This window comes from Ovis aries, chromosome 4 (assembly GCF_016772045.2).
Source record: "Ovis aries strain OAR_USU_Benz2616 breed Rambouillet chromosome 4, ARS-UI_Ramb_v3.0, whole genome shotgun sequence".
Classification (NCBI taxonomy): domain Eukaryota; kingdom Metazoa; phylum Chordata; class Mammalia; order Artiodactyla; family Bovidae; genus Ovis; species Ovis aries.
Window position 1 is genome coordinate 118,295,556 of NC_056057.1, and position 25,280 is coordinate 118,320,835.

Sequence of the window (25,280 nt, forward strand, 5' to 3'; positions counted from 1 at the left end):
GAGGTGGCACTTTGAGAATGTCGGGAGGATGAGGCAGTGGGCTTGAAGTGATGGAAAGTGATGCAGTGCAGACTTCCCTTATAAAGTACCGTGCTAGTTAAAGAGAAGGAATTGGGGGAGGAGGGAAATGCCCAAGGATTTTTTTCATGTGGGAGATTTTAATTCAACAGATCAGAGAGACAAAATCATGGAGACAGAGTGACGAAAAATTGTGTGTGTGTGTGTGTGTGTGTGTGTGTGTGCACTCAGTCGTGACCAGCTCTCTGCGACCCTGTGGACTGTACCCGCCAGGCTCCTCTGTCCTTGGGATTCTCCAGACAAGATCACTGGAGTGGGTTGCCATACCCTCCTCCAGGGGATCTTCTCCAACTGAGGGATCGAACCCGCGTCTCTTGAGTTTCCTGCATTGGCAGGCGGGTTCTTTACCATGAGAGCCACCTGGGAAGCCCGATGAAAAATATAAGGTGGGGTAATCTGTGGTAGAAGAGTTGATAATCAAGTTCAACAGGAAGCAGAAGGGAATGGGGTCAAGGTCTCAGGAGTTAGTCTTAGAGAAGAACACGGTAGCTTCTTTCTGTAGGAGAGGCAGGATGCACAGGGGTCTGAAGCAGGGCACTTGCCTTAGGGATGAGGGGTGGGTGATGGATTTGAGAAGGACTTGAGAAATTATTTCAGCACCATTTGGGGATATATGGAATTGAGCCAGAGAAGCAAGGAGGCAAAGAACGGAGTTCGGAAAAACTAGGTTTTCAGCTCAGTTTACTGAGGGGATGAGGGAGCCACCAACCAGGATAGGAAATACGAAAGGAAAACGAGGTTTTAAGGGTTGTTGAAGAGTTTCTTTCAGAGAATATTGAGTCTGGGGTGCCTGTGAACCTAAGGTGGAGAAAGAAGTCATTGGGGAGTCTGATACACTGGCCTACCGTTGAGGAAACAGATCCATGAAATTAATATTCAGGTAATCATGGTTTAAGACTGCAAGAGGGGGAGATTTCATAGAGGAAGAGGGCATAAAGTGAGGCCATGTCAGTGTACCTGGTGAGGCTGCGGTAGGAAAGACCAGAGGAAATCAAAGTCTGTGTCTCTCAGAGAGTGATGTGGGAGAGGATAAGAAAGCAAGCTGGGGACAGAGTGATGTCTCAGAAGTATTAAAGTGGAAGTGAAAGTCGCTCAGTCATGTCCAGTTCTTTGCGACCCCTTGAACTATACAATCCATGGGATTCTCCAGGCCAGAATACTGGAGTGGGTCGTCGTTCCCTTCTCCGGGAGATCGCCCCAACCCAGGGATCGAACCTGAGTCTCTCGCATTGTAGGTGAATTCTTTACCAGCTGAGCCGCCAGGGAGGCCCTCAGATTTCTTAGATGCAGACCAAATATGAACCTAGCCCAAGACAAACATTGGGTTATTTTTCCAAATTATTGAATGCCGATGTCAACTATATTGTATGATATATTAAAAAAAAGAAACAATATAATGAGATTGTTTTTCCATCCTGTGAATGGTATTTTGGGTAACAGATTTTCATGCATTTATTTTCCAAGGGAAATTTGATGGTGTGGGAAGAAACCTTATATTCATGAACTTCTAAAAGTTCACTCACACAGAAATAACAATGCGGTCTCACTAACTTCCAGCTCTTTGTACTTTTTTCCATGATCAGAAGTATTTAGAGTCTGTTTCAAAGAAAGATGCATAAATACAAGAGATAGAGTCCACACACACACACACACACACACATACACAAACAAAAGGCTTTTATCTCAAATTCTTTCAGGGAGATGTAACTTTTTTTTTTTAATGTCTTTTCAAGATAAGGCATTGTGCAAATGAAAACACTTGAAATTTGTCCTCTTTCAAAGTTTTCTTTGTGACTGTGGTTCTTTTGGCTCCAGGTTGAGGGAATATTTTGCAGAGGAGAATGTTTGATTTGCTTGTTTCATCTTGGAGCGTTGAGAAAATCACCTCGTCTTCCTCCTACTTCCCCGTTTTCTAAGAGTAGCTCTTGAGTCATAATTGCAGTTTCACGCTGAAGGCTTCTCATTTGCATCAATGGTTTACCCTGGAATGCTGCTTTTCCGTACATACTTGGCACAGAGGTACTCCAGCGTCCTCAGGTTTTATCCGTCTCTACTTCTTGACTCTCTTTCATCTTGTTTGACTCTTTCTAATTAGCGGTTTCATTTTCTAATATTCTGCTACATTTCCCATCCATATAGGCTTGTTTTTTTTCCTTTCTGCCTGACAGAACAGATGCAGAATTGTAAATGGATAGCTCTCTCATCGTTTTATTCTATTATCCTTACTAGGTTATTTTAGTTTTGTCTTCCTTTTTCTCTTTGGTCCCACTCAGAACATATCCACAGAGTTGAATTTCAGGGTCATTTGCAGGTATGTTTAAAGAGGTGTGAAGATGTAAGTCTAGGGGTTTGGGAATGTCATAACCAGAGAATGAACTGAAATCACTGTTTCCAGATGGGTCAAATAAATAAGGCTTCGACCAAGCAAGACAGTGCGTGTCCTTACTTTGCATATGTATTATGGCTGTTGGTATCCTGGATTTTTCAGTTGACAACAACCAACTTGGACTTGTAACTTGAGAATTAAGAGCTGTACCCTTTGTTCAGGCAATTTCCAGTATGTGCTTAGAGAGAAACGGATCTCAAGTATTATGGGTTTGATTCAGTTTTCCTATCCAAAAGAGGATAATAATACCTAGCCCATGCAGACTGGACGCATTCACGTATGCTGAGGAGCTGGCTTACTGCCTGCTGCATAGAGTGTGCCTCAGAAATGCTCCCCACCCTCCCGTCATGACGCCTCATCCCCTGTGCTGTGGACCATTCTCTACGGTAAACTCAAAGGCTTTTTCCAAATGCTTTGGTCCTTAATGCCCCCCACCCCTCCCCTCTCCTGTACGGACTCTTTGATAGGTAACTTGTCTATTTGTTTGAGAAGTTGCTGAAAGTTTATAGGGAGGGGATCCAGAAACTCAAAAGTCTGTCCACTTCTGATTTAACAGTTAAGCTTTATCATCTGGATTTAAACTAGATGTATTCTTTACCAACTGCTGGGTGAGAAGCTATCCAAAACTTAGTGGCTTAAGACAGCCAGTACTTCCGGCTCATGGTTACTACGGGTCAGTAACTCAGGGCCATCTTAGATCGGAGTGGCCCCAGCTCACGTTCTCTTGAGAGGTTGTTAGTTAGGGCCGTGTCGTCTGCAGGCCTGAGTGGGGGGTGAAGAATCAATTTCCAAGCTTCCCAGTGCCTTGCTGGCTTGTGGTCACCTCATGGAGAGGAACTTCGGCTCATCCCCATGCGGTCGCTCGAGTGTCTTCGCAATCTGACAGCCATCCTCCCGCAGAGCAAATGACCCAAGAGGGAGCTGGGAGGCCTCAGTACCATTTACAGCCTGTGCTCAGAAGCCTTGGGCCATCATTTCTGACCCCGTCGGGGTCACTGAGTTAGGACCCAGCCCTCCTCTCCTCGTGCCTCCATCACTGCTGCCTGCTCCACGCCCCCGGCAGGGCCTCACTTTCCCCTCTCAGCAAACAGAGGTGCCTGCCTGGGGTCACCATGAACCTGGAGTGAGACACGTTGCATGAACGGGCACCGCTGGAGAGACGGAACGGCCCAGCGCAGGCACCGTGACCGTAAAGAAACGGGACGGCCGCCCAGCTCCCGCTCCCGTCTCCGCTCCCAGAGGCAGCCTCTGTCCAAGCTCCCGGACCTCCGAGGGGCTCTCTGAGCGCCAGTCTGCTCAGGACACAGGGCCTGGGACCCCGGCCCCACCTTCTTCTCCTGGGGGAGCGGCGCTGCAGCGCTTCAGAACAGCAGCAGCTCGGTCCTGGCGGGGCGGGGTCCTGCTCAGATTGCTACGGGAGCGCGTGGTGGTCTTCGTCACGACTTTGCTCCTCCAGAGCTATTTCTTCACACCTGGACCAGAGCTTCAGCTAGACCCCTAGCTGGATGGCCGTCTCCTGCCCTTGAGCACACCATCCCAGGGTCTAGTGCAGGAGTCCTAGGGTCACTGGAAGCGAAACTTCTTTAGCATTAAGTGCTGTTTTTTATTTTTATATCTGGGTCCTTTTTTTGCCAAATGGCTGTGATCCCCACGAGGTTAATCCGGGGGCCCAGGCCAGGCGTGGAGTCGGGGTGTTAGCAGGCCCTCCCCTGCTTTTCTTTGCAGGCTCACGTCTGTCCTCAGCCCAAGCGTGTCCATACTGCACACACCCGGCGGTAGCTCCGTCTTCCTTGGCCTGCATGTCCCTTACCCGTTATCTTTAGAAAGCTGGTTTTAAAATGCTAGTCAGCGAGCGCTGGCTCACACAGGGCACCAACACTCAGAAGTTTCCAGAGGAAGGGAACGGCTCACTTCATCCCTGCAGGGTAACCAACACATCACATTCCACACCCCCAGAGGGTCTCTCTCCAGAAAGCTCGAGAGGACAGAGGCCACATTCTCCCTTCTTTGGGGGTGACCACTGCATTTATGGGTTGGGGAATAATCTCCTGGCTCAAGAGTTGAAGAGGGACATCTGAGACCTGAAGGCCATGTTGCTGTTGTTGCCTTACTTTTGAAAGCCACGTTCCCTTTGCAATGAGCTCTTAATTTACTGGCCACTCTCTGAAACTAAAGCATGCACATCGAATTGTCCAGGGGACAGGAGTTTGCCCAGGTAAGCCTATCTTGGCTCCGGTATTACAGCTCATCGAGGGTACAGAGTGGACTCTGCCGGAGATTTCAGGGACCTCCCGCCGGGCCGGGGTCTCCCCATCTCTGGTCCAGCTGGCTGTCAGGAAGCCTCCGATGAGCACCGCCCACGTTAGTTCTGTGCTACATTAGTTGAGCTGGAAATCTCTGCCCCGATTTAATCACAAACCAGGTAGTTATGGAAATAGTACCAAGCCTCTGGCTACCCAGTAAACCACATGCAAATGGTGGAAATAAGACTGACATACGCAAATTTACTTCCCGAGTAAATAAAAGATTTGGCTGCCTGGTTTCCTGACTACATGCTGTAGGTCCAGGCTTGTTTATTAGGATTCACAGTGATTTGAAAAATATAATCACAACCATGATCTCAATGCTTGTTTTTTTTGTTTCTTGTTTTTTTGTGTGTCTGTTTCAGATATATCAACACTCCTATACTGGATATTATGTCCTGAGCAAAATCCCTCATGGGTAAGATGGTTCTTTCATTTTCTTCTAATGAGAGCTCTGCAAAACAGAGTGGGGTGGAGTGCTGACTACTTGCTTAATTCCTAGGGCAGGAGGTATGGCACCTTAGCTTTTGACAGTGAAGTGTCCTGATGCTGTGGGAACCTCTGGGGTGCCCCCAGGCCCTGGGGTGGGGGTGGGGGTGTCAGTGAGTCCAGCTCCTCGCCCGTTAGTGAAGCCCCCTTCCCAGAGCAGCTGCCCCAGCTCCTGCTCTGGTGCCCAGGTTCCAGATCCTGCAGGGTTAGATGCTGCCCCGGCCCTCAGTCACCGACCCCGACCCCTATGATTTGTAATCACCTGCAGTCCCCCCAGGGCATGGTGATTCACCTTCTGACTCCAGGAGGGTTCCCGGTTTATAAACACAATAGAAAGGGCAGCACCCCAAGCGCCTCTTGTTTCTCAAAACGGGAAGTGTGAGTGGGAAGGAAAAGCCGTGAGTGCGTGATTTGGCAGAGTTTTCAGCTCTGGGTCTACACAGCGGGGTGTGTGATCAGGGGCTCGTCTTTGGAATCCAGAGGTGTTGATTCGAGGTTAAAGTTGGATGAAGCCATTTGTTGAGGCGGCGCATGGAAAACCCGTTGCAGAACAAGGGGAGTGAGGCAAGGACGGTGTTTCCTTGCTTCCGTTCCTGTTTTTCCTTTCTTCCCCCTCCTCCCTCCCCTCCTCCACCCCCTACGGTGCCCCTCCCCACACCCCGACGCCGCCCTCCTTCCTGTCCTCTTCTCTGCCTTCCACAGTTTCTCTCTTTTTTTTTGACAAGGTGAGGTGCTCAGGAAATGTTCAAAGACATTGGGTTGTGCTGCTGGCGATATAGTGCTCTTTCCCGCGATGACTTAGGGGGAGGCTTCCTAGTTTTCCTAAGCAAATGCAAACAAACAGCAGGAGTTGATTTAAAAAATATTGTTCTGTAGGAGAGCACTGATCACAGAATGGATGTTTCACAGCTAAGTTGGGTAGAATATGGGCATATCCTGGGAAAACAAGCGTGGGGAAAATAGCTTCATTCTGGACTTCGGATAAATAAAGGACGCGTGTAAATAGGCGGCAAAATGTGATTAGTCGCTTCTGTTAGGCTGTTAGAAAACTCAAGCCCCGAGAAACTGAAGCTGACCCCCTGTCGTGAAAATGAAGTATCCATGGGCATGTTTTATTTAAAGCATAGTTCAGATAGAAACTCAAATGTCTTTCACAGAGGAGGGAGTATTCTATTATTTTTCAAGCAGATAGGCACTTCAAAGGTCACGGCCAGCAGGGGTATAATTATGCCTTGAGATTTATCTGCCTCTCCTGGGAGCAATAGCATTTATCCTAGATGGAGGATAAATTTGTAGAACTCCAAACTCTGAAAGCATTTTGTGCCTGACACACGGTGTACGTGTTTCGCTGCATCAGTTGCATTTAGGAGAAATATGTTCTCCTGGCACCAGAGCTTGCCAGACGGACTGCAAGCCTGAGGGCAAGGTGGTCCGTGCTGAAGGCTTGGCTTCAGTGCTCACGATGAGGGTGATAATCCCCCCATAGGGGATGTCAGCAGAGTGAGCTGCTTTCCGTGTTTTTAAACAACCACGGTAATCAGCACTGCCTTCGCATATTGGTTGAGTCTCCTGCGCGTTCACCCTAGCACGTAGCTCTGGCAAGGGAATCGTCCTTCTCCTCCGCCCTGCCTTCTCATGGCTCGTGTCCAGGAGGCCTGGACTCCAACACACCGGGCTCACCGTCCACCTCAAACAGTCCCCTTAGGTGGTACACTGCAGCTGTGAAAACAGACTCTTCACCGTGCTGATTCACTGCTTCCCTAAGCGTTACCGAACCAAACGTGGACTTGCGTGCCCAAGTGCGGCAACGCCGATCTGCTGACGCCAGCTCGTGGTGAAGGAACGCACACGCTGATTGCAGGCGCCAAGCGAGGAGTTCAGACAGCTGGTGCTTAAAAGGCCCGGACTCCCTGAAGGCTCCAGGGACAGGTTTCTACAGTCAGGGTGAGGGAGGGGATTGTGGGTTATGCGGCCGGCTCGTGGGCAGCCTTCTGACTGACCGTGGTGAGGTAAGTAAGCATCAACGTGCCCTTTTGGTTCCGACTGGCCTGGGGTCTCCGTGCTTGTGTGCAGCTTACAGGTAACTTCTCCCAACTGGTGGGGGCGTCAGTATCCGCGAGACAGCCCAGAGGGCGTGGATCAGAATGCGATCCATCGCCCTGGGGGAGGAGCGAAAAGTCCTTGACTTTGGTTCATGGCTAAACTATTGTTATGTTGCCTCGTTTGGCTTTTTCCCTTTCTTTTTGCATCTTCTCACTTCTCTGATTAAATTTCCTCTTGGGAACTTGAGGGAAACCTAGGTAGGCTACGGTTTTTCTCCAGACAAGAGGCAGGTGGAGAATGTGGGTTGGGGAGGGGTCTCCTCCAGGAAGGCCCCATAGGGCCCTGCTCAGCTACATAAGGACTTTCATAGGATTGAAAGATGTGGCAGAATGCTCGCTGCACTCACGGGAGACAGCCTCTGGTGGCTGAGGACGTTACGTCTATGATTCATCTCATCATCACGTAAACTGAGGCACCTACAAAAATGGCGTTCACTGTTTGACCACCCAGCTCCTCCTCCTCATAAGATCATTTTGTTATTGTTCAGTCACTAAGTCGTGTGCCACTCTTTGCCTCTTTGTGACCCCATGCACTGCAGCATATCAGACTTCCCTGTCCTCACTATCTCCCGGAGCGTGTTCAAACTCATGTCTATCGAGTCGGCGATGCCATCCAACCATCTCACCCGCCGTCGTCCCCTTCTCTTCCTGCCTTCAATCTTCCCCAGCATCCGTATATTTTCCAGTCAATCAGTTCTTCACATCAGGTGGCCAAAGTGTTGGCGCTTCAGCTTCAGCACCAGTCCTTCCAGTGAATATTCAGGGTTGATTTCCTTTAGGATTGACTGGTCATTTATGAACAATAAATAAATGAGTTTCGAGTATCATCAAAGTCTTCTTTGTATTAATGACACAGTGGATTTCCAAACTGGGTGAGCCTTTAGACCTTGAGCTTTTGCAGCTTCGGTGTCCAAGAGAGGCTTGTTGAGCTCAGTCAGTTGTACCAGGGCCCTGCCTGGTGGCCGGGCAAGAGCACAGCCCTGTAGGTGGGCTTGGGGTGGTGAGGAAAGCACAGCTGTCTCTTTAAATAGAAACGTCTCTATGAAAACATTTAAATTAGCATTTACTCATAGGGCAGAACACCCTATGGGACCGCCTCTTGAGATTTCTGGAGACACAGACGTGTATCTTTTTCTCCCTTTTTCTCACCTCTCCTCCCATCCCTCTCTCCCTGCAGTCCCTCACTTCCAGCCCGAGGCCATTCGATCTGCAGGATGGGATTACTTGGCATTTATAGCTTAGATTCTCTCCCTTAGCTTCAGGCTTTCCGAACAATCACAGAGATGAACCGAATTAATTTTTCAGTGCCCTCTAAACTCGGGCTTCCTTCCCTTTTGCTAGTGATGGAAGAATCTGGGGTGGGGGAACCCTCTTTTCTGTCTCTCTCACGAGGGAGGAGGAGGCCTCCCTGACCCGTGCCTAACCCCCTCCATCCCCAGCTCTGACCTCCGCAGCTGGAGCCTGGGGTAGGCCCCAGGGCACACGCAATAGCTCGAGTCATAATGAGAACCCCGAGCCGGCTGAATTTTCATCTGATCAAAGGTCTGGAGCCTCATGGTAGGGGTGTTTGACTTTCACATACTAAATTTTCAAAAGTTGTGTTCTCAAAGGACATGTGTCTTTTACACAGATTTGTTTAGTAAGCCAGCATTAGAGCTAGTTAATATTTAATCTAGAGTGTTTTACTGAGTGTTTATATTGAAACTGCAGCAAAGTAAAGCGACACTTCATGACAGAGATTGATGGAAATGGTAGCCAGCTAAATGTTCTCTGATAAGGGTCCATCCTGTGTTTTCATAGCAGTTTTTGGTAGATTTGTTGTTTCTTGGAGTTTTCCTGACATGAGTTTTTTCTTGGGTTAGTTTTCCCTTGGACTTGAGTGATTTTCTTTAAAAAATTATATTCCTATGTAATTTGCAGTTTTTCATATCTATTAGGATCATTCTGGAAATCATATGGGCTGGAGAAACTCAATCCTTGCATAACAGACATCACTTTTAAGAAAAATTGGGCATACCCCTTAATTAGATAGCATTGGCATTTTGGAGTTTGGCAAACAGAGCAATGATAGAGCAGAAACTGAGAAGTGTGTGGAGCTACTTTCGTGTACGTGTCAGGCCGTCTTCTGTAGATACTGTTGCCCTAACCTTGCTTATTTACCTTTACCAAACAAACCGTACAAAATTGTATTCCTTTGGAATATTACAATATTACAACGGCCTCCTCCTCCCTCGTGAGAGAGACAGAAAAGAGGGTTCACCCATCCCAGATTCTTCCATCACTAGCAAAAGGGAAGGAAGCCAGAGTTTAGAGGGCACTGAAAAATTAATTATACAATATTATGAAGTCACATCTGTGAAAATAATGGACTGAGACATAGATTCCTTCTTCCTAGGGTTACTCTCTAACTTTACAGGCTGGGACACAGAAGAGCATTCTATTCATTTAGAAAATAGATACCTAGGTTGAGAACACACCGCAGTGCCCAGCACCTTGCTGACCTCGTGACGCAGGAGTTAGAGACTGAAGCCCTGGGGGTCACATAGACCTGAACACGAGTCCCATTTGGCAGCTGACTCTGTATGACCTCAGGAGTCACTGTACTTCTGTGGAGCTTCATGTCCACGCTCTTATAAAGATGTTAACAACAGTGCCTGCTTCATAGGCACCCGATAAGAGTTAAGGGGGATGATACATGTGCAGTGCACAGCAGAGAATTTGCTCTGAGTGACTGCCTGGAAATGTTATTTCTTCACATTTTAATATGTCCCCAATATGTATTTGTAGTCTCATAATTAAATTTTATCAGACTGTACTTTCTAGCCAGCTCAAATCCTTTCTGTTACAAGGAGAGGAGTGATATAACCCCTACCATAATAAAATTCCCTTTAAAATTTTTTCAAAGCTAAGAAAGATCTGTTCCATGATGCTCAGGTGATTAAAATGCCCACGTGATTTTAATTTCTCTCTTAAAAGTGATGCCTGTGGCCTCAACAATCTACAGTTCTCAGTGCTCAACAAGTTCTTTTTTTAATCTCATCTCAACCTGACTTGCTGCAATTACTTTCTAAGGCTTTCTTGTTTTGCTTCCAGTGGAAGCAGAAAAGATAAGGCAACAGTGAAGTGCTGTATTGAGCAACAAAGCATGGTTTCTCTCCTTGAGACGTTCAAAAGCTTCTTGAAAAGGAAGGACACAGACATATCAGTTGAGTTCAGTTCCGTTGCTCAGTCATGTCTGACTCTGCAACCCCATGGACTGGAGCACACCAGGCCTCCCTGTCTATCAGCAACTCCTGGCATTTACTCAAACTCATGTCCATTGAGTCGGTGATACCATCCAACCATCTCATCCTCTGTCGTCCCCTTATCCTCCCACCTTCAATCTTTCCCAGCATTAGGGTCTTTTCCAATGAGTCGTTTCTTTGCATCAGGTGGCCAAAGTATTGGAGTTTCAGCTTCAGCATCAGTCCTTCCAATGAATATTCAGGACTGATTTCCTTTAGGATGGACTGGTTGGAACTCCTTGCTTATATAACAATATAAAATTAAATGCCTCGAATGGGTATTTTAAACACCGAACACAAGAGAAGGGATGCCATAAAGAATCTCAAAAAGGAAGTCTGGCTTGAGCAGAGCCTTATAGTTGAGTAAGTTTTATTTTGTTTGGTTTAATAGATGGAGACTGAGAGGAGATATTCCAGGTCGGGTGAATCATTAAACGAGCTTGACCTTTTCAGTGAGCCAGCATCTTCCTGGAATTACTGGGGTGCCAGGCCAGGCTGGAGCAGGGCTGTTCTCCTGGGACTCTGCATGGGGAAAGACAGGATTGGGTGGGTCTGGGGTGACCCTGGGGTGTGGAAGACCTAATCCCCAGCTGAGTGCCATGGGTCTTTAGAGGAAGAACACGCTGAACATCAAGCCTAAGAGAGACGCGGTGCAGATGGCAGGCTTAGGTTAATTTTGTGCGTGTGTGTAGAGTGGAGGGCAGGGAAGGGGTGAGTAGGGCTTGGAGTCAGTTAGGGGTCCTGGCAAGGAGCAGGGCAGGCGTGCGGTGCGAGAGGGCTCAGTGGAGAAACCACCCAACTGTGATGGTGGATGTCTGGTGTCTGCTCCGAAAGTGAAGACAGGTTTCAAGCGTTTATGTTCCATGCCCTGCAAATTAAATCTTCGGCAGCCTGCGCCTGTTGTGAGTCGAGCCTGATGCATGAGGAGATTCAAGGTAGCGAGTTCGTGAGGGCAGCGGTGAGAATCCCCAGCAGTGTCAACGGCCCAGCCCTGCCTTCTCCAGGACACTGCCGCTGGACACATTGGCTCTGCAGAGCTGCCAGGAGTTGCGGGAACAGGATTGTCTGTATATCTCTAGGAAGGGCCAACATGAGGCTGAAATATAAGAGAAAGAGAGTCCTTAGAGTGGCATTCTACGTGCCTCCAGCAAGGCCTGCAAGACTTCCCAAGCGGCCCCACGGTAAAGCATCTCCCTGCCAATGCAGGAGGTGCAAGTTCGGTCCCTGGGTTGGGAAGATCCCCTGGAGAAAGAGATGGCTGCCCATTCCAGTATTCTTGCCTGGGAAATCCCATGGACAGAGGAGCTTGGTGGACTACAGTCCGCAGGTTCGCAGAAGGGTCAGACAGGACTTACAGACTAACCTCTCTTGGACAGGGCAGGATGCTACCATTGCTGGCGGCCCAGCGTTTCAGCACTGCGGACAGCTCCGAGGCCTGCAGGGCTGGATCTTGGTTAAGCTGCTTCTCCTGCTCCCTCCCCGCAGGGTCTCCCCCTTCTCTCCCTTCTTCCCCCGAATTACAAGCAGTTAGCAAGCACTATCAAAAGGATGAGCTCTAGGATCAAATCGATGTGGGAATAAATCCCCCGTCAGCCTCTTTACCTGTGTAGTCATGGAAGAGCTACTTAGCTTCTCTGGGCACTATTACTCCATCCATATAATGGAAATAAAATGCCTGACTTGTGGGGTTCATGGGAAGGTTATGGAGTTCTGTAGGATACTGAAATGGTGCCTGTACGTGCCTGCTTCAGTGTGCAGAGTGTCCTCCAGGCTTCCTTCGTGGGGGAACCAAGGCCTCCCATTATGCAGCCGAATCGAATTAATCACTCTCCCCACAATTTCCCTACCTCTGGACAGAAAGTAAATTTCATACTCCATGCCAGCTCTGATCAATTCTAATGGCTTCCTGGAGCTCTGAGTTTAAAGCTGTGCCTGTGCTCTCTGGGGGAGGATGCTGTGATCCATGAGTCTCGCCCGCAGTGAGGGGGGTGGGGTGGGAGAAGGATGCCCGTGATGCCTTCCGGGTGCAGGAAGCAGTCTTCCCTGAAGGACCACTTCAGTGATGCGCTGCCGCTGCACGCAGACGGAAGGTGGTCCCGTCTTCACTCGCTCTATCCTTTACCCCATCCCCACAACACGGACGCCAGAAACGTAGGTGCCACCGACCGTGTGTCTTGTGTCCAAATCTTCTGATCCTTCAAGCCCTGACATCACAACCCTCTCCTCTAAAACCGCCTCCAGCCTCCCCAAGCTCCTGGAGTCAGATCGCCTCCCATTTCAGGCTGAAATGTATCCCTGCTTTAAATTGCTCTTTTGTTGTCAATATGTAATTTTTTCTGGACAGCGCGTTTGGAAATGTTTTCATATGCATTTATTGCCTGACCCATTTCTCTCCTGAATTCTTAGATGTCAGAGAGCGGGGTTTGCTGGGAGGAGCTTGGCTGTGTCCCAGGTGTCTGTGGCCTGGGTGTGAGAACAGGGATGCCCAAGAATAACCGCCGGAGAGGCTGCCCCTGCAGGTCTGAGCTGTCGGGAGACAAAGCGTCAGCCACAGTCAAAGGGGGCCTGTTTCAACCAATCCTTTCCTTTGAGTCCTTTTCTGCCTTTAAAAAACCACCCTCCATGTCTAAAGACTTTCAAACAAGCAAACCCGTTTGGAAATGAGGTGAGAAGATGGGGGATGTGTCGTTTCCTCACACACCTTGGGAAACCTAAACTCTCATGTTCCCGTCCTTGAACTCTTCCCAGCGTGGGAGGAGGTGCATCGATGTTGACTCAAACAGGTGGAGGGAATTAATGGATTAAATGAGATTGTCGAGTATAAGGAGAAGCAGGCCTGGGCCCCACCCCCACATCACTCAGACCGCAGTCTCAGATGACGGGACCTCAGGAGAGCATTTCTAAGCGACTCGGTTTCTGGGTCGAGCATCTGGTGTCAGGGGGCTCTTCACCAGCTGTCAGCACCAAGCGACCTCAGGATTCTCTCTGAAGCTGAGAAACTTCTGTTTCGGTTTCTGGGAAGAAGCGACGAACGTGAATTTCCTTGTCCCGTCAGCAGAGAGATACAGGCAGGTCTCAGGCTGACAGCGTCCTTGGAGATTTACTTACTGATATGCAGTAAAGGCCTGCAGCGCTGACATCCGAACCACGGCGATGAGATGGAGCCTGCGTCTGGGCTGGAGCTTGACGTGAGCGCCACCTGGTGTCTTAGCCTGGAGTCGCTGTTCCTAATGATGCATTCTGGAGCTGAAGAACCGATGCTTTTGGGCTGTGGTGCTGGAGAAGGCTCTTGAGAGTCCCTTGGACTGCAAGGAGATCCAACCAGTCCATCCTAAAGGAGATCAGTCCTGAGTGTTCGTTGGAAGGACTGATGCTGAAGCTGAAACTCCAGTATTTGGCCACCTGGTGTGAAGACCTGACTCATTGGAGAAGACCCTGATGCTGGGAAAGACTGAAGGTGAGAGGAGAAGGGGGCGACAGAGGATGAGATGGCTGGATGGCATCACCGATTCAATGGGCATGAGTTTGAGTGAACTCCGGGAGCTGGTGATGGACAGGGAGGCCTGGCGTGCTGCAGTCCATGGGGTCGCAAAGAGTCGGACGTGACTGAGCGACTGGACTGATGGAATGGACTGGCCGAGCTCTGCTGGTCTTTCTCTTCTGAGGAGTCACAGGCCGCGTTCTCAATCACGCAGTTAGAGGCAAGCATGCGGGACGCTTCCCGCTGGGCCTGAGAGCCAGCCACCCGGGAAGGCTCTGTCGGCGTCCCTGAGGTCAGCACTGCTCCCGCCCACAGACCTCTTCCCGACGAGTCCCCTGGAGAACGAGCCCCTGGTGTTTGCAGCAGGGCGCCCCCACGAGCCAGTCTGTTCTAGCCCAGGATGGACAGCGGGCAGGCCGCATGAGCAGCTGCTGCGTCGTCTCCTCTGCTTTGTCTTCATGCCACCTTCTCTGCGCTTCAGACTGTCCCCACTGGAGGCTGGACTCAAAGCTTCCTGTTTTATTTATGCTGGTGACATTGGCGCAGATTAAACATCAAGGGTAGTAGCCTTGTCCAGAAAAGCAGGCCCCACGGACAGCAGCGCAGGTGGTCGTCCAGACCCTGGAGAGACAAGCAAACACCGGTTACTGAAGCAGGACGTGCCCATCGTAAGACCCATATGTTTCAGTGAGAAAGTTTCATCAAGCTTTGACTGATGGTTGCAATCACAGAAGCACCTCCCCGAACAAGACAGATTTCTGTCTCCCTGAAACAGCCCATGCGCCTGTCCTCCAGCCCCCGTGGTTGCCCTGGCCTCCACCCCTCTAGCTTTGCCTTTTCTAGACTTCCTTACATAATCCTGGGTGACGGGACTCTTCATCAGCATAATTGCTTTTGAGTTTCACCCGCGTTGTTGCCGACGCATGTAGGTCGTCCCTTTTATTGCTGAGAAGTGGCCCAGTGAGTGGAGAGACAGTCATTCATTTATGCGTTTGCCATGTGACATTTGAGTGGTTTCCAGCTTGAGGCTGTTATGAATAAAACTGTGAGTGTTTGTGTACAGAATTTTCTATGGGCACATGTTTCCATTTTTCTTGGGTAAATAGCTAGAGGTAGAATCACTGGGTCGTACAGTAAACGTATGTTTCAGTTGGCGAGAGACTGCCAGGTGGTTATCCAAGATGGCTGTACTGTTTAGACACCACCCCTGTAAGGCTGGGGGTTTCAACCCCCCTACCCTCCACCTGGTCCCCCAGAGAGGCCAGGTGACTTGTCTGCTCGGGTTCTGGCCCGGGACAGTGTTAGGCCTCCTCTCCTGCCCGAGCGCAGGCACTTGGGGACCTCGCAGGCTGCTCCCCGTAGCCGTCCCCTCTGCAGTGCTCTATAACGACAAGTCCTCGGGGAAGTCGGTGGCAGGGAGGGTGGAAACTTCCTGAAGAAGCTGTTCACGGGCGCTCCAGCACAAGCCTCGCGAGCAGTGAAGAGGGCTCCAGCCCGAGCATCATCGCTCGTTTCTAGACAGATCTAGGAGGAGGGGTTTTCTTTTTGAGAATCGCCGGTCCTGGAGGAAGGACCAGGTCCAGGAGCACAGCCCTGCCCTGGGGCCACCTGCTGCTTCCTGGCTGAGAGGGAGAGCGGAGCTGCACGCCCAGCACCCAGCATCCTTAAGGATGCCTCTGACCTTGGGGTTCCCGGCTGGGCCGGCAAAGGGCATCATGGGCCTTCTCAGGCGTTCCTGTCTGTTCTCTTGCTGTATCTTGACGGCAGCAGTGTGAAGGAGACAGCAGGCGATGACTTTGCACAGTCCGGCTCTGCACAGCCAGACTGTGTATGGACCAATACGTATTTCTGGAGCTGCTGGCGATGGATAGAAGAACAAAAGCTGTGGCGTTTCATCATCAATAAGCTCTGGTTCCCAGACCTGAATAGCACAGCCTCCAGTGGAGATGACACAACTCTTCGCTCACAGGAGGCTTTCCAGTCCCAGGACTTAGCTTGGCCCGCTGCACTGCCTGCCAGGCCACTGGACACTCAGTGGCGAAGTCGATGCCCTGCTGGGGCTGAGGCTCCCAGATGAAGCAGCCGCTCAGACTTCTGCCTGTCCGGGCTGGAAGTTAGCAGCATCCCCTGGAGCTCTGTCTCCTCCATCCAGCAAGACGATGGACGTTCCCACACTTCAGGGTGAGCGCCTGGGCCCAGGGCCTGTCACGTCGGCCTGCTCTGTGAACACAGAGCTGTGGACAGCCGGAGCCCAAGTATGAACAGAACGTCGGGACTTTATCGTCTCTCTGCGTGTCTTTGATTCATTGCATGATGGCCCTCATACATGTTTCTATCAACCGTCTAAGTGTTTAGAGGGGCTTCCAGGGCAGCGCTAACAAGCCCAGTGTCCGCTGCAGCCCCCTTCACAGCCAGCCCAATGCCGAGGCTAAGGAGAGAGCAAGATGCAAACCCGGGGCTGACCTGAGGCTCGCGTGTAATCATCAGTGCTGTCGGAGCTAGGACTCCTGAGCCAGGACTGAAGCTCAGGGCAGGCCTCCTGCTGAGACCCGTGAGCGTGGCCCCCGAGGGCGCTGCGGCCCCTGGTCTGTCCCCTCCCTGTGTCCGCAGGTCAGCCCTCGGGGTCTCTCCCCTGCTTCTCTCCCTGCAGTACCCTCCACTGACCTTAGCGTGTCTGAATGCCATCCGCTCCCGGGCTCTGTCCACTCAGCTATGCACCACCTCATCCAAAGGCCCCTTCCCAGGCCCTCTCTCACCCCATGCAGGAGTCGCCTTCATGCCGCTTTCTGTTTTTGTCCCCTTGGTCCCTGGAATGAAATCCTATCCTTGTTCCTCTATTTGGTTGTTGTTGTTCAGTTGCCAAGTCGTATCTGACTCTTTGCAGCCCAATGGACCTGAGCACAGTAGGCTTCCCTGTTCTTCACCATCTCCCAGAGTCTGCTCAGACTCACGTCCATTGGGTCCATGATGCCATCCAACCATCTCATCCTCTGGCATCCCCTTCTCCTCCCGCCTTCAGTCTTTCCCAGCATCAGGGCCTTTTCCAATGAGTCAGTTATTCACAGCAGGTAGCCAAAGTATTGGAGTTTCAGCTTCAGCATCAGTCCTTCCAATGAATATTCAGGACCGATTTCCTTTAGGATGGACTGGTTGGATCTCTTTGCAGTCCAAGGGACTCTCAAGAGTCTTCTCCAGCACCACAGTTTATAAGGTTAACTGAAGTTGCTCAGTGGTGTCTGACTCTTTGGGACCCTATGGACTGTAGCCTGCCAGGCTCCTCCGTCCATGGGGTGTTCCAGGCAAGAGTACTGGAGTGGGTTGCCATTTCCTTCTCCAGGGAAACTTCCTGACCCAGGGATTGAACCTGGGTCTACCCGCATTATAGGCAGACACTTTACCATCTGAACTACGAGGAAAGATCCCACGTAACCACAGTTTATGCGTGTCTTTAAAACCCTACTGTGCAGTCTCTAGTATATTCCTTTCTGCTCCCATGTTGCTTTATTTCATTTATAAATGAACGAGTGAACATTTAACTGCATTTATAGACATTTAGTGACTAACTTATTATGCGTCTGATATTGGGACTTGAACATATCATAACGTATTTTGTAGTCATAACAATGATGGGTGTAGGTCACAGCCCACTTCAGAGATGAGCACCCTGAGACTCGCAGCTGGAGTAACCTGCTCCCAGTTCACTTTCACTTTTCATTCTCGTGCATTGAGAAGGAAATGGCAACCCACTCCAGTGTTCTTGCCTGGAGAATCCCAGGGACGGTGGAGCCTGGTGGGCTGCCATCTATGGGGTCACACAGAGTCAGACACGACCGAAGCGACTTAGCAGCAGCAGCTCCCAGTATAGCTGGTGGTTGGCCAGGATTCCTGTCGGCACTTCCAGCTCCAAGCGACATCGCTTCGCTCTGCACTTCAGTCCAACAGGAGCTGCTAAGCAACCTCTGAACTGAGCGCCACACCCTTCGTCTTACAGAAGTAACTCATCCTCAGGCTGAGGGCCCTCTACAGCACATAGTAGGGGTGGTATTGGTCAGGTGAGAGGTTGGGGGATAACCCGGTGACCGGCGTTACTGGTCGTCAGAGGTAGATTTAATTGGTACATCCACTCAGCCTGGGTGCCTGCACTGCCTCGAGCTGCAGTTTGCCTTCTGTTTGATATCAGAGAGTCACGGTAACTCTGATGCTGTCCTTCTGTTTTGACTTGACGAACAGGCATGTGAAGCAAATAAGGCATCCCTACCAAAATAGAACTACACAGCATCACGTATTAGGCACAGAATTGCCAAGAGGCCAGACGGGAGGAGACCCCCAGAGCCCTGTGTGTAGCGGTCTTGGGCCCCGCACCAGGCCCTTGTACACAGTCCCCTCTGTGGGCTCCCAGGACAGCATTGCCACCTGCAGGAGGGGCTCCGGGGCTTGGAAGCAGTGGAGTGGTCGTCTTCTAGGCAAAAGATACCCCTGAGAGTTTCTGTCCTGCCAGCAAGTGGCGAGCGTGTACCTCAGTGGAAGTAACCTCGCACACCTGGGCTGAAGGTCCCAGAGCTGGGCTTCTCCTGTGTAACCTCAGCCCTTTGTCTCCTTGTTCCTAAAATGGAACTAAAGGCACCTGTTCCAGATGTTCCAAAGGCTGGGTCAGAGCCTCATACGGCTTTGGAAAGACGTCGCCGTGTTTTCTTGGTTTGGCATTAAAATCCCTTCTTCCGGGAGGGAGGGTCAGGATGGGGAAACACATGTACACCCACGGCTGATTGATTCATGTGCATATATGCCAAAAGCCAGCACAATATTGTAAAGTAGTTAGCCTCCAATTAAAGTTGTTACAAAAATAAAGTAAAACCCCCTCTTCCTTGCATTAAGCAAACACGAACCTCAGAGTGCCAGCCCCATCCCCCAGCTCCTCCAGAAGCCCCGACAGAAGGGGGAAGCTTGTCTTGTGAGAGTGGAGAAATCTGACCCTGCTGATTGCCAGGGTCCCGGTGAGCACAGTCCAGATATTCATCTGAAATTACGTGGCTGGACCACCTGCTGGCCTTGCCAGGCACTCAGTCTGGGGAGGGAGCTCAGGCATGCTTGCTTTGTAAGGAGTAGAAATCCGACCTGCTGTGTGGAACCCTTTTGAAGAAAGACCACGTGAGCATGAAGGTCAGCAGGCAGATAAGAGAAGCCTGGAGCAGAAGAAACAGGCAGCCTCTCCGCACTGGCAGAGGAGAGCTGTCCTCAGCCCGCAGAGGCCGTGTCCCCGCCTGAACCCCAGGTCTCACCCCTCAGTCTGTCTGGCTCCCCGGGCGCCTCTGATGTCAGCCGAGCTTAAGTGATTCACTCACATGAGCCTGGCCAGCTGACCTGTTGGATTTCTCATAAAAGAAAAAAAAAAAAAAAAGAGCACTTTTCTTGGTTATGTAGATTCTTAGGATTTTAAAATATGTGTAAAAATGCATCTGTAACAATTCATATAATCAAAGTCAGTTAAAAATGTAAAGAAATACATACCCTTTAAGAAAATTGGTTCTTACCCTTCAGTGGCAGTGGCTAAGCACACTGTCGACGATGGCGGTGTTGTGGTTGGTCTTGGGTTTGACTTTCACCTTCAGATCCCTGTGTTTTGTAGACAATAAACTATGCAGCTCCACTCATGGGAATGTTTATTTTCAGAGATGGGGTGCCCTCTGCCGCTTTCAACTCCTTGCAGACAAGGCGCACGTCCTATCAGCATCACGGCATTAGCCCAGCCGCTTGGCCTTTGGTCATCTACTGCTCCCGGGGGCGTGATTTTTAAACTCATGGAGAGGAAGGTCCTCTGTGAAAGTGATCTTATTATCTTGTGTTCCCAAGAGCCCTTATTATCTTGACATGGATCAAAACCCTGACTTTAGTTTTGTCAAATTGTCTATTGCTGATTTGTTACCAAATGAATCCCAAACAGTAAGTGGCATTAGAATAGAAGAAATATATTTTTGCCATAAAGCAGAGAATTCAGTCTTGGATAAAGAATCTTTTCCAAGTCTATGGAGAAAAATGATCTGTTTGTGTGTGGTGGAGGAGGAAGAAGAGAGGGAGAATGCTTCTTTAAAAAAAAATTACTGATTTAAATCCATTGCTTTCTTTTCCCCCCAAGTAAAGTGGCACTAGTGGTAAAAAGCCCACCTCCCAAGTGCAGGAGATGCAGGAGGCGTGGGTTTGATTCCTGGGTCAGGAAGATCCCCTGGAGGAAGAAATGGCAACCCACTCCAGTATTCCTGCCTGAAGAATCCCACGGACAGGAGCCCAGCGGGCTACAGTCCACAGGGTCGTAAAAAGTCAGACACGACTGAAGCAACTTCGCATGCACGTGCAATCAATCTGAAAATAATTTTAAGTTATGCAATTTGTCCTGAGACCCAGATCTGAGGAAAGACTTCTTTGAAAACAGAAGCCATTGCTCCTGATGTAGTGAGCTCTAACAGCAGCACGCTACGTGAAGTATTTCAGTAAAGAAACGGCAAAAGATCCTTTTCCATCCGATTTCAAGGATTCCTCACTGGACGAAATCAACCAGAGATGCAAGAACAGATCTGCAGAAAGTATTATCCCCACAGGACCTGCTCGGGAAACCCGTGAACTCAGCCCGCTTCCTACAGGTCCTCAGAAGTGGCCCGCAGGCTGCACAGGGGAGATGGTTAGGAAGCCTGCGTGAAGACTCGCCCAGGCCATCCTCAATGTTTCTCCTCGTTTCTACCACCGCGTTGAACCTTGTTTAAAGAGCCGTGTTTTCAAGTAGTCATTTCTTGACCCCAGATATTCTATTCAGTTGTAACGGCAGCAACAAAAGGCCCGCCCTGATGCAGTACTTTCTAGGTCAGATAGTCTTCCTAGCACTTTACGTGCAGCCCTCACTGAATGCTTGGATACCTATGGTGTGGAGGCTACTATTAGCCGCTCTTTCGCGTTCAAGCCCAGGCGTGGCGGGTGTGCTGGCACAGCTGGTCCCTGGCAGGGCAGAATGCACCTGGGTCTTGCCACCCTCAGTTTCTCCTGCCTGCATCGTGACCTCTCTATTCCCCCCAGCTTTCTCTGTGTTCAAGTGTTCTCAAGCCTCCAGCGATACAACAGAAAATAAAGCTGAGCACGTCACCCACAGGAGTGAAGAGAGGACACATAAACAGCAAAACTGGGCAAGCTGTAAAGCAGAGGAAGACGGGAAAATCATGATGCCCAAGCATAAGACGGCTGAGTCGCACCCCAGGAGCCGAGCTGGCTTCTCCTAACCCCTCCCCACCCCCAGGGTGGTCCTCAGCACCCCAGGTGTGGACAGCGCTTGGACTAACCTGCGTGCGGTGGCTCCTGGTTGGCTGTGGTCTGCTCTCTGTTGGGTCAGCCCTTTAGACTATTACCTCTGATGAGAAGAAGGCTTAGGCCTGGGCCCTCGGGATGCTTTTGGAAGGTCGATGGGAGGGGCTTTGGGAGAAAAAACAAGGATGGTTTGAAAATTAAGAAGCCGTCAGAACCCCAGCTTCCCCTCACTGACTCCCCTCAGGTCCGGAGGTGTGTTTCCTGGTGAGGGCGAGCAGAGGCCCTCGCACGGAGGAACATCATGGCAGGGTGCAGTCTGAACAGGGACAGAGGGACGCTTGCAGGGTGTGGAGAGACTTCCTGCTCTTTCATCGTCCCTGACACGTGGCAGCCATGCCTCACCCACCAGGCTGGGGGACGAGGGATCCTTCCCCAGAGACGCTGGCAGAGCCAGGTCCAGAAGGAGCCAGCAGGAGGGCCCAGGGGGACCAGGCAGGCCCTCCCAGGCTCTGCAGGACTCCCCATCAGCTCCTCGGTCCCAGCTTCCTCAATGTGGGGGCCTGGGGAAGAACCATCATCTGACCGCAGACATCTTCTTGTCTGACAGAAACCAAAGCGAACGGTAGCAGCATTGTGGAGAAAACAGAGATCACCAGCACCCCAGGAACCGAGCTGGTTTCTCCTAACCCCTCCCCACCCCCAGGGTGGTCCTTAGCACCCCAGCACCTGAGGAGAAGCCAGCATTAGGACCAAAGCCTCTTCTTAAATCCTCAGATGACTTGTTACCCTCAGGAGACAAAACAGAATAACACGTACCGTTTTTTAATTTCAAAGCACCAGACTCTTAGAAATGAAAAATACGGTAGAAATGAAAACTCAGTAGAAAGGTTTAAAGACAAAGGTGAAGACATTTTCCCGAAAGTGCAACAGAGACAAAGAGAGACAAAGAGAGATGAAAAGTGGGAAGGAAGGATGAGATACGGAGAAAAGACACGCGGATAATTTAGAGGCCCAGCCGAGAAATATAGGAGTCAGCTAAATATAATTTTTAATGATACAAATGAGATTACTTACAAAACAGAAACAGACCTACAGACATAGAAACAAACCTATAATTACCAAAGGGGAGCGATTAAAAAAAGAAGAAAAACAGAGGCGGGATAAATTAGGAGTTTGGGATTAACATGCACACTGCTGTATATAAAACAGATAAACAACAAGATCCTACTGCACAGCACAGGGAACTCCGCTCAGCACCTTGTAATGACCTCTAGTGGGGGGTAACTTACAGAAGGGTATACATGAGTGTGTGTAACTGAATCCCTTTGCTGTACACCTGACACTAACACACACTGTGGATCAGGTATTCTTCAGTGAAATTTTAAAAATAAATAAACCCCGTCTTTAAGGCCCTGTATCCATGGCCCGCTTCCCCCGGCGAAGCTCGGTCTGTCCACACGTCACGTCTCACCCCACCCCGTGTGTGCCAGTCGCTCAGCCGTGTCCGACTCCTTCGACCCCATGGGCTGCAGCCTGCCAGGTTCCCCTGTCCGTGGAATTCTCCCTGCTGTGGGCTAAATGCATCCCAGAGCCCTGCTGGCTGTTAACCACAGAGCCCAGCCCAGGGCCACGTGAGCAGGAAGAACCCAGGCTGCCCGCCGGGCCCTCATGGTATTGGGTGCCGCCCAGGTGGCCTGTGGACAGGCTGCTGGATCCGTTTCCAGGAGGGCTGGGTCTTCACTCCGAAAGCTCAGCGCCAGGAATCGCCCTCAGCACGCCTCTGGACTTGGCCTTTGCAGTCTATGGATGGGCAGCCCAAGGGCACCATGAGGGACGGAGGGGCTGACCCAGCCCAGACCGTGGACCATGGTCTTGGACCAGGATCACCCGTAAAGGCTTCCTCTGACTTTGTTCTGCCCTGAAGCCCCAGGGGGTCTGGACAACTGTCTGAGAGTTGAAACCTCCACCCAGACACCCCCTCATGCAAAACATGTCTTGGAATAATAAGATTATTTCAGGCCTGGCTCTAAAAAGAAGCCCCCAGATTAATTAAGATGTCTGAGTTATGCCTTCCAACATGAGGAGGATGGCAGAGCAGATTGGGGGGTGAATCTGTGAAGCAAAAGAGGAGATGAGTCCTCAGATCAGCAGTGGGCTCTCAGAGAACAAGAAGAGACCTCTCTGCAGGCTTCAGACATGTGCGCTGGCGATTCTGTCAAGCTCAAGGATACCGGGGAGAGAGCGATGCAGAGTAACGGGCACCTCTCGTCTTCGTGGGCCCTTAGTTAGCTGGAGGCTCTGAGTCATTTCTGTTCCAGAGGTTCTTTCCCTCTGCAGTGTTCGGCAGTGGTCCGCTTTCTGACTTGCTGGTCTTCGTTGCCCCCCTGCGCTGTGGGAGGTTTGATGTTGTCTGGCTTCTCTGGGTTGTGCTTGTTTATTGTCCGGGTACACAGTTGTGTGTGCGCTCAGTCGCTTCAGCGTGTCTGACTCTTTGCGACCCTATAGACTGTAGCCAGGCTCCTCTGGCCATGGGATTCTCCAGGCAAGAACGCTGGAGTGGGCGGCCATGCCCTCCTGCGGGCATCTTCCCAGCCCGGGGACTGAACCCAGGTCTCTTACGTCTCCTGCACTGGCAGGCGGGTGCCTTACCACAAGTGCCACCTGGGAAGTCTGTACACAGTTGAGAGTGAAAGCCACTCAGTTGTGTCCGACTCTGCTACTCTTTGCAACAGAATAGTCCATGGAATTCTCCAGACCAGAATACTGGAGTATTCCCCTTTCCCTTCTCCAGGGGATCTCCCCAACCCAGGGATCAAACCCAGGTCTCCTGCATTGCAGGCGGATTCTTTACCAGCTGAGCCACAAGGGAACCCCAAATATACACAGTTAAATTGGCTTAAAATAATTCTGTGAAGGGCCTCATCAGTGTCTTAAGATAGCATACCCAGCTCTTGTTCAGAAGGATCCTGGTTCATTGATGACCACGCACATGGAGCGGGGGAGCCGTGCCCCTACACGCATATAGGACATGTGCCTGGGCAGGTCCTCAGGGCTCCACGGAGACGCCTTGGTCACCCAGCATTCCAGGGTGTTCATTCCCGGTGACTCAGCCCCAGGAGTCTCACTTCTGCTGCATTTGACTCTGATGCCATTGAAAGCCTCGCCCAGCTTCAAGGATATAAACTCCATCTTTGGATGGAAAGCACATAGATTTTTGGGACCAGGAATACTTTTGTGGCCGTGTTGGGGAAACCTCATTTGCCACTCAGTCTGAAAAGATTTGCTGGGTTTTCTCCCTATGGTTTATATTTTAAATATGTCAGTATATATCAGATATGCATTTTTAAACTACATCCACACAATCTGTCCTGAAATTAAGATCTGGACTGACTTGAAGACTGTGGGCAGAGTGTATTATGTAACAGCCCTGCTCTCATTGTGTGAAAGGTTGCCTTCTTTATCCCAGCTTTCTGCAGGCTTCAATGTAAGAAGTATTAGAAGTTCCTTGATAAGTAAGACGCATAGCCTCCCATCCAGATATGTACAGTCCATATTTAAATAGTATGACTTCTCACAGCAAATCTCCAACCTGTCTAACATTTCTACTGCATATCCCGTCTCTTCTTGGAAGAGATGCTTGAATAGAAAAATATAAATTTTTTGGAAAGCCTTTAAGAAATAGTAGAAGCAGATGTCTGAAGTGTAGGAACAGGAAAAGATGACCTTCCCGCCGTATCTGTGATGATACTTGCTAGTGATGCCAGAAGTGTTTGGGACCCTGGGGATTTGTAAGGATTCGTAATGAAGCAGTAACTTCCAGAGTCCCCAACTTTTAACACTCTAATCAGATTGTTTATTCTATTGACACGT

At 50.2% G+C, this 25,280-nt stretch overlaps 1 protein-coding gene across 3 annotated transcripts in view; it reads left to right on the top strand.

Moving 5' to 3' along the window:
• Positions 1-25,280, top strand: part of DPP6 (dipeptidyl peptidase like 6) — a 980,810-nt gene that overhangs the window by 777,029 nt on the left and 178,501 nt on the right. For all 3 annotated transcript variants that reach the window (XM_027969056.3, XM_027969054.3, XM_027969055.2), the window contains exon 6: positions 5,133-5,185. In XM_027969056.3, coding sequence (XP_027824857.2) covers positions 5,133-5,185 — 53 coding nt within the window. The remainder of the gene's footprint in view (positions 1-5,132; positions 5,186-25,280) is intronic.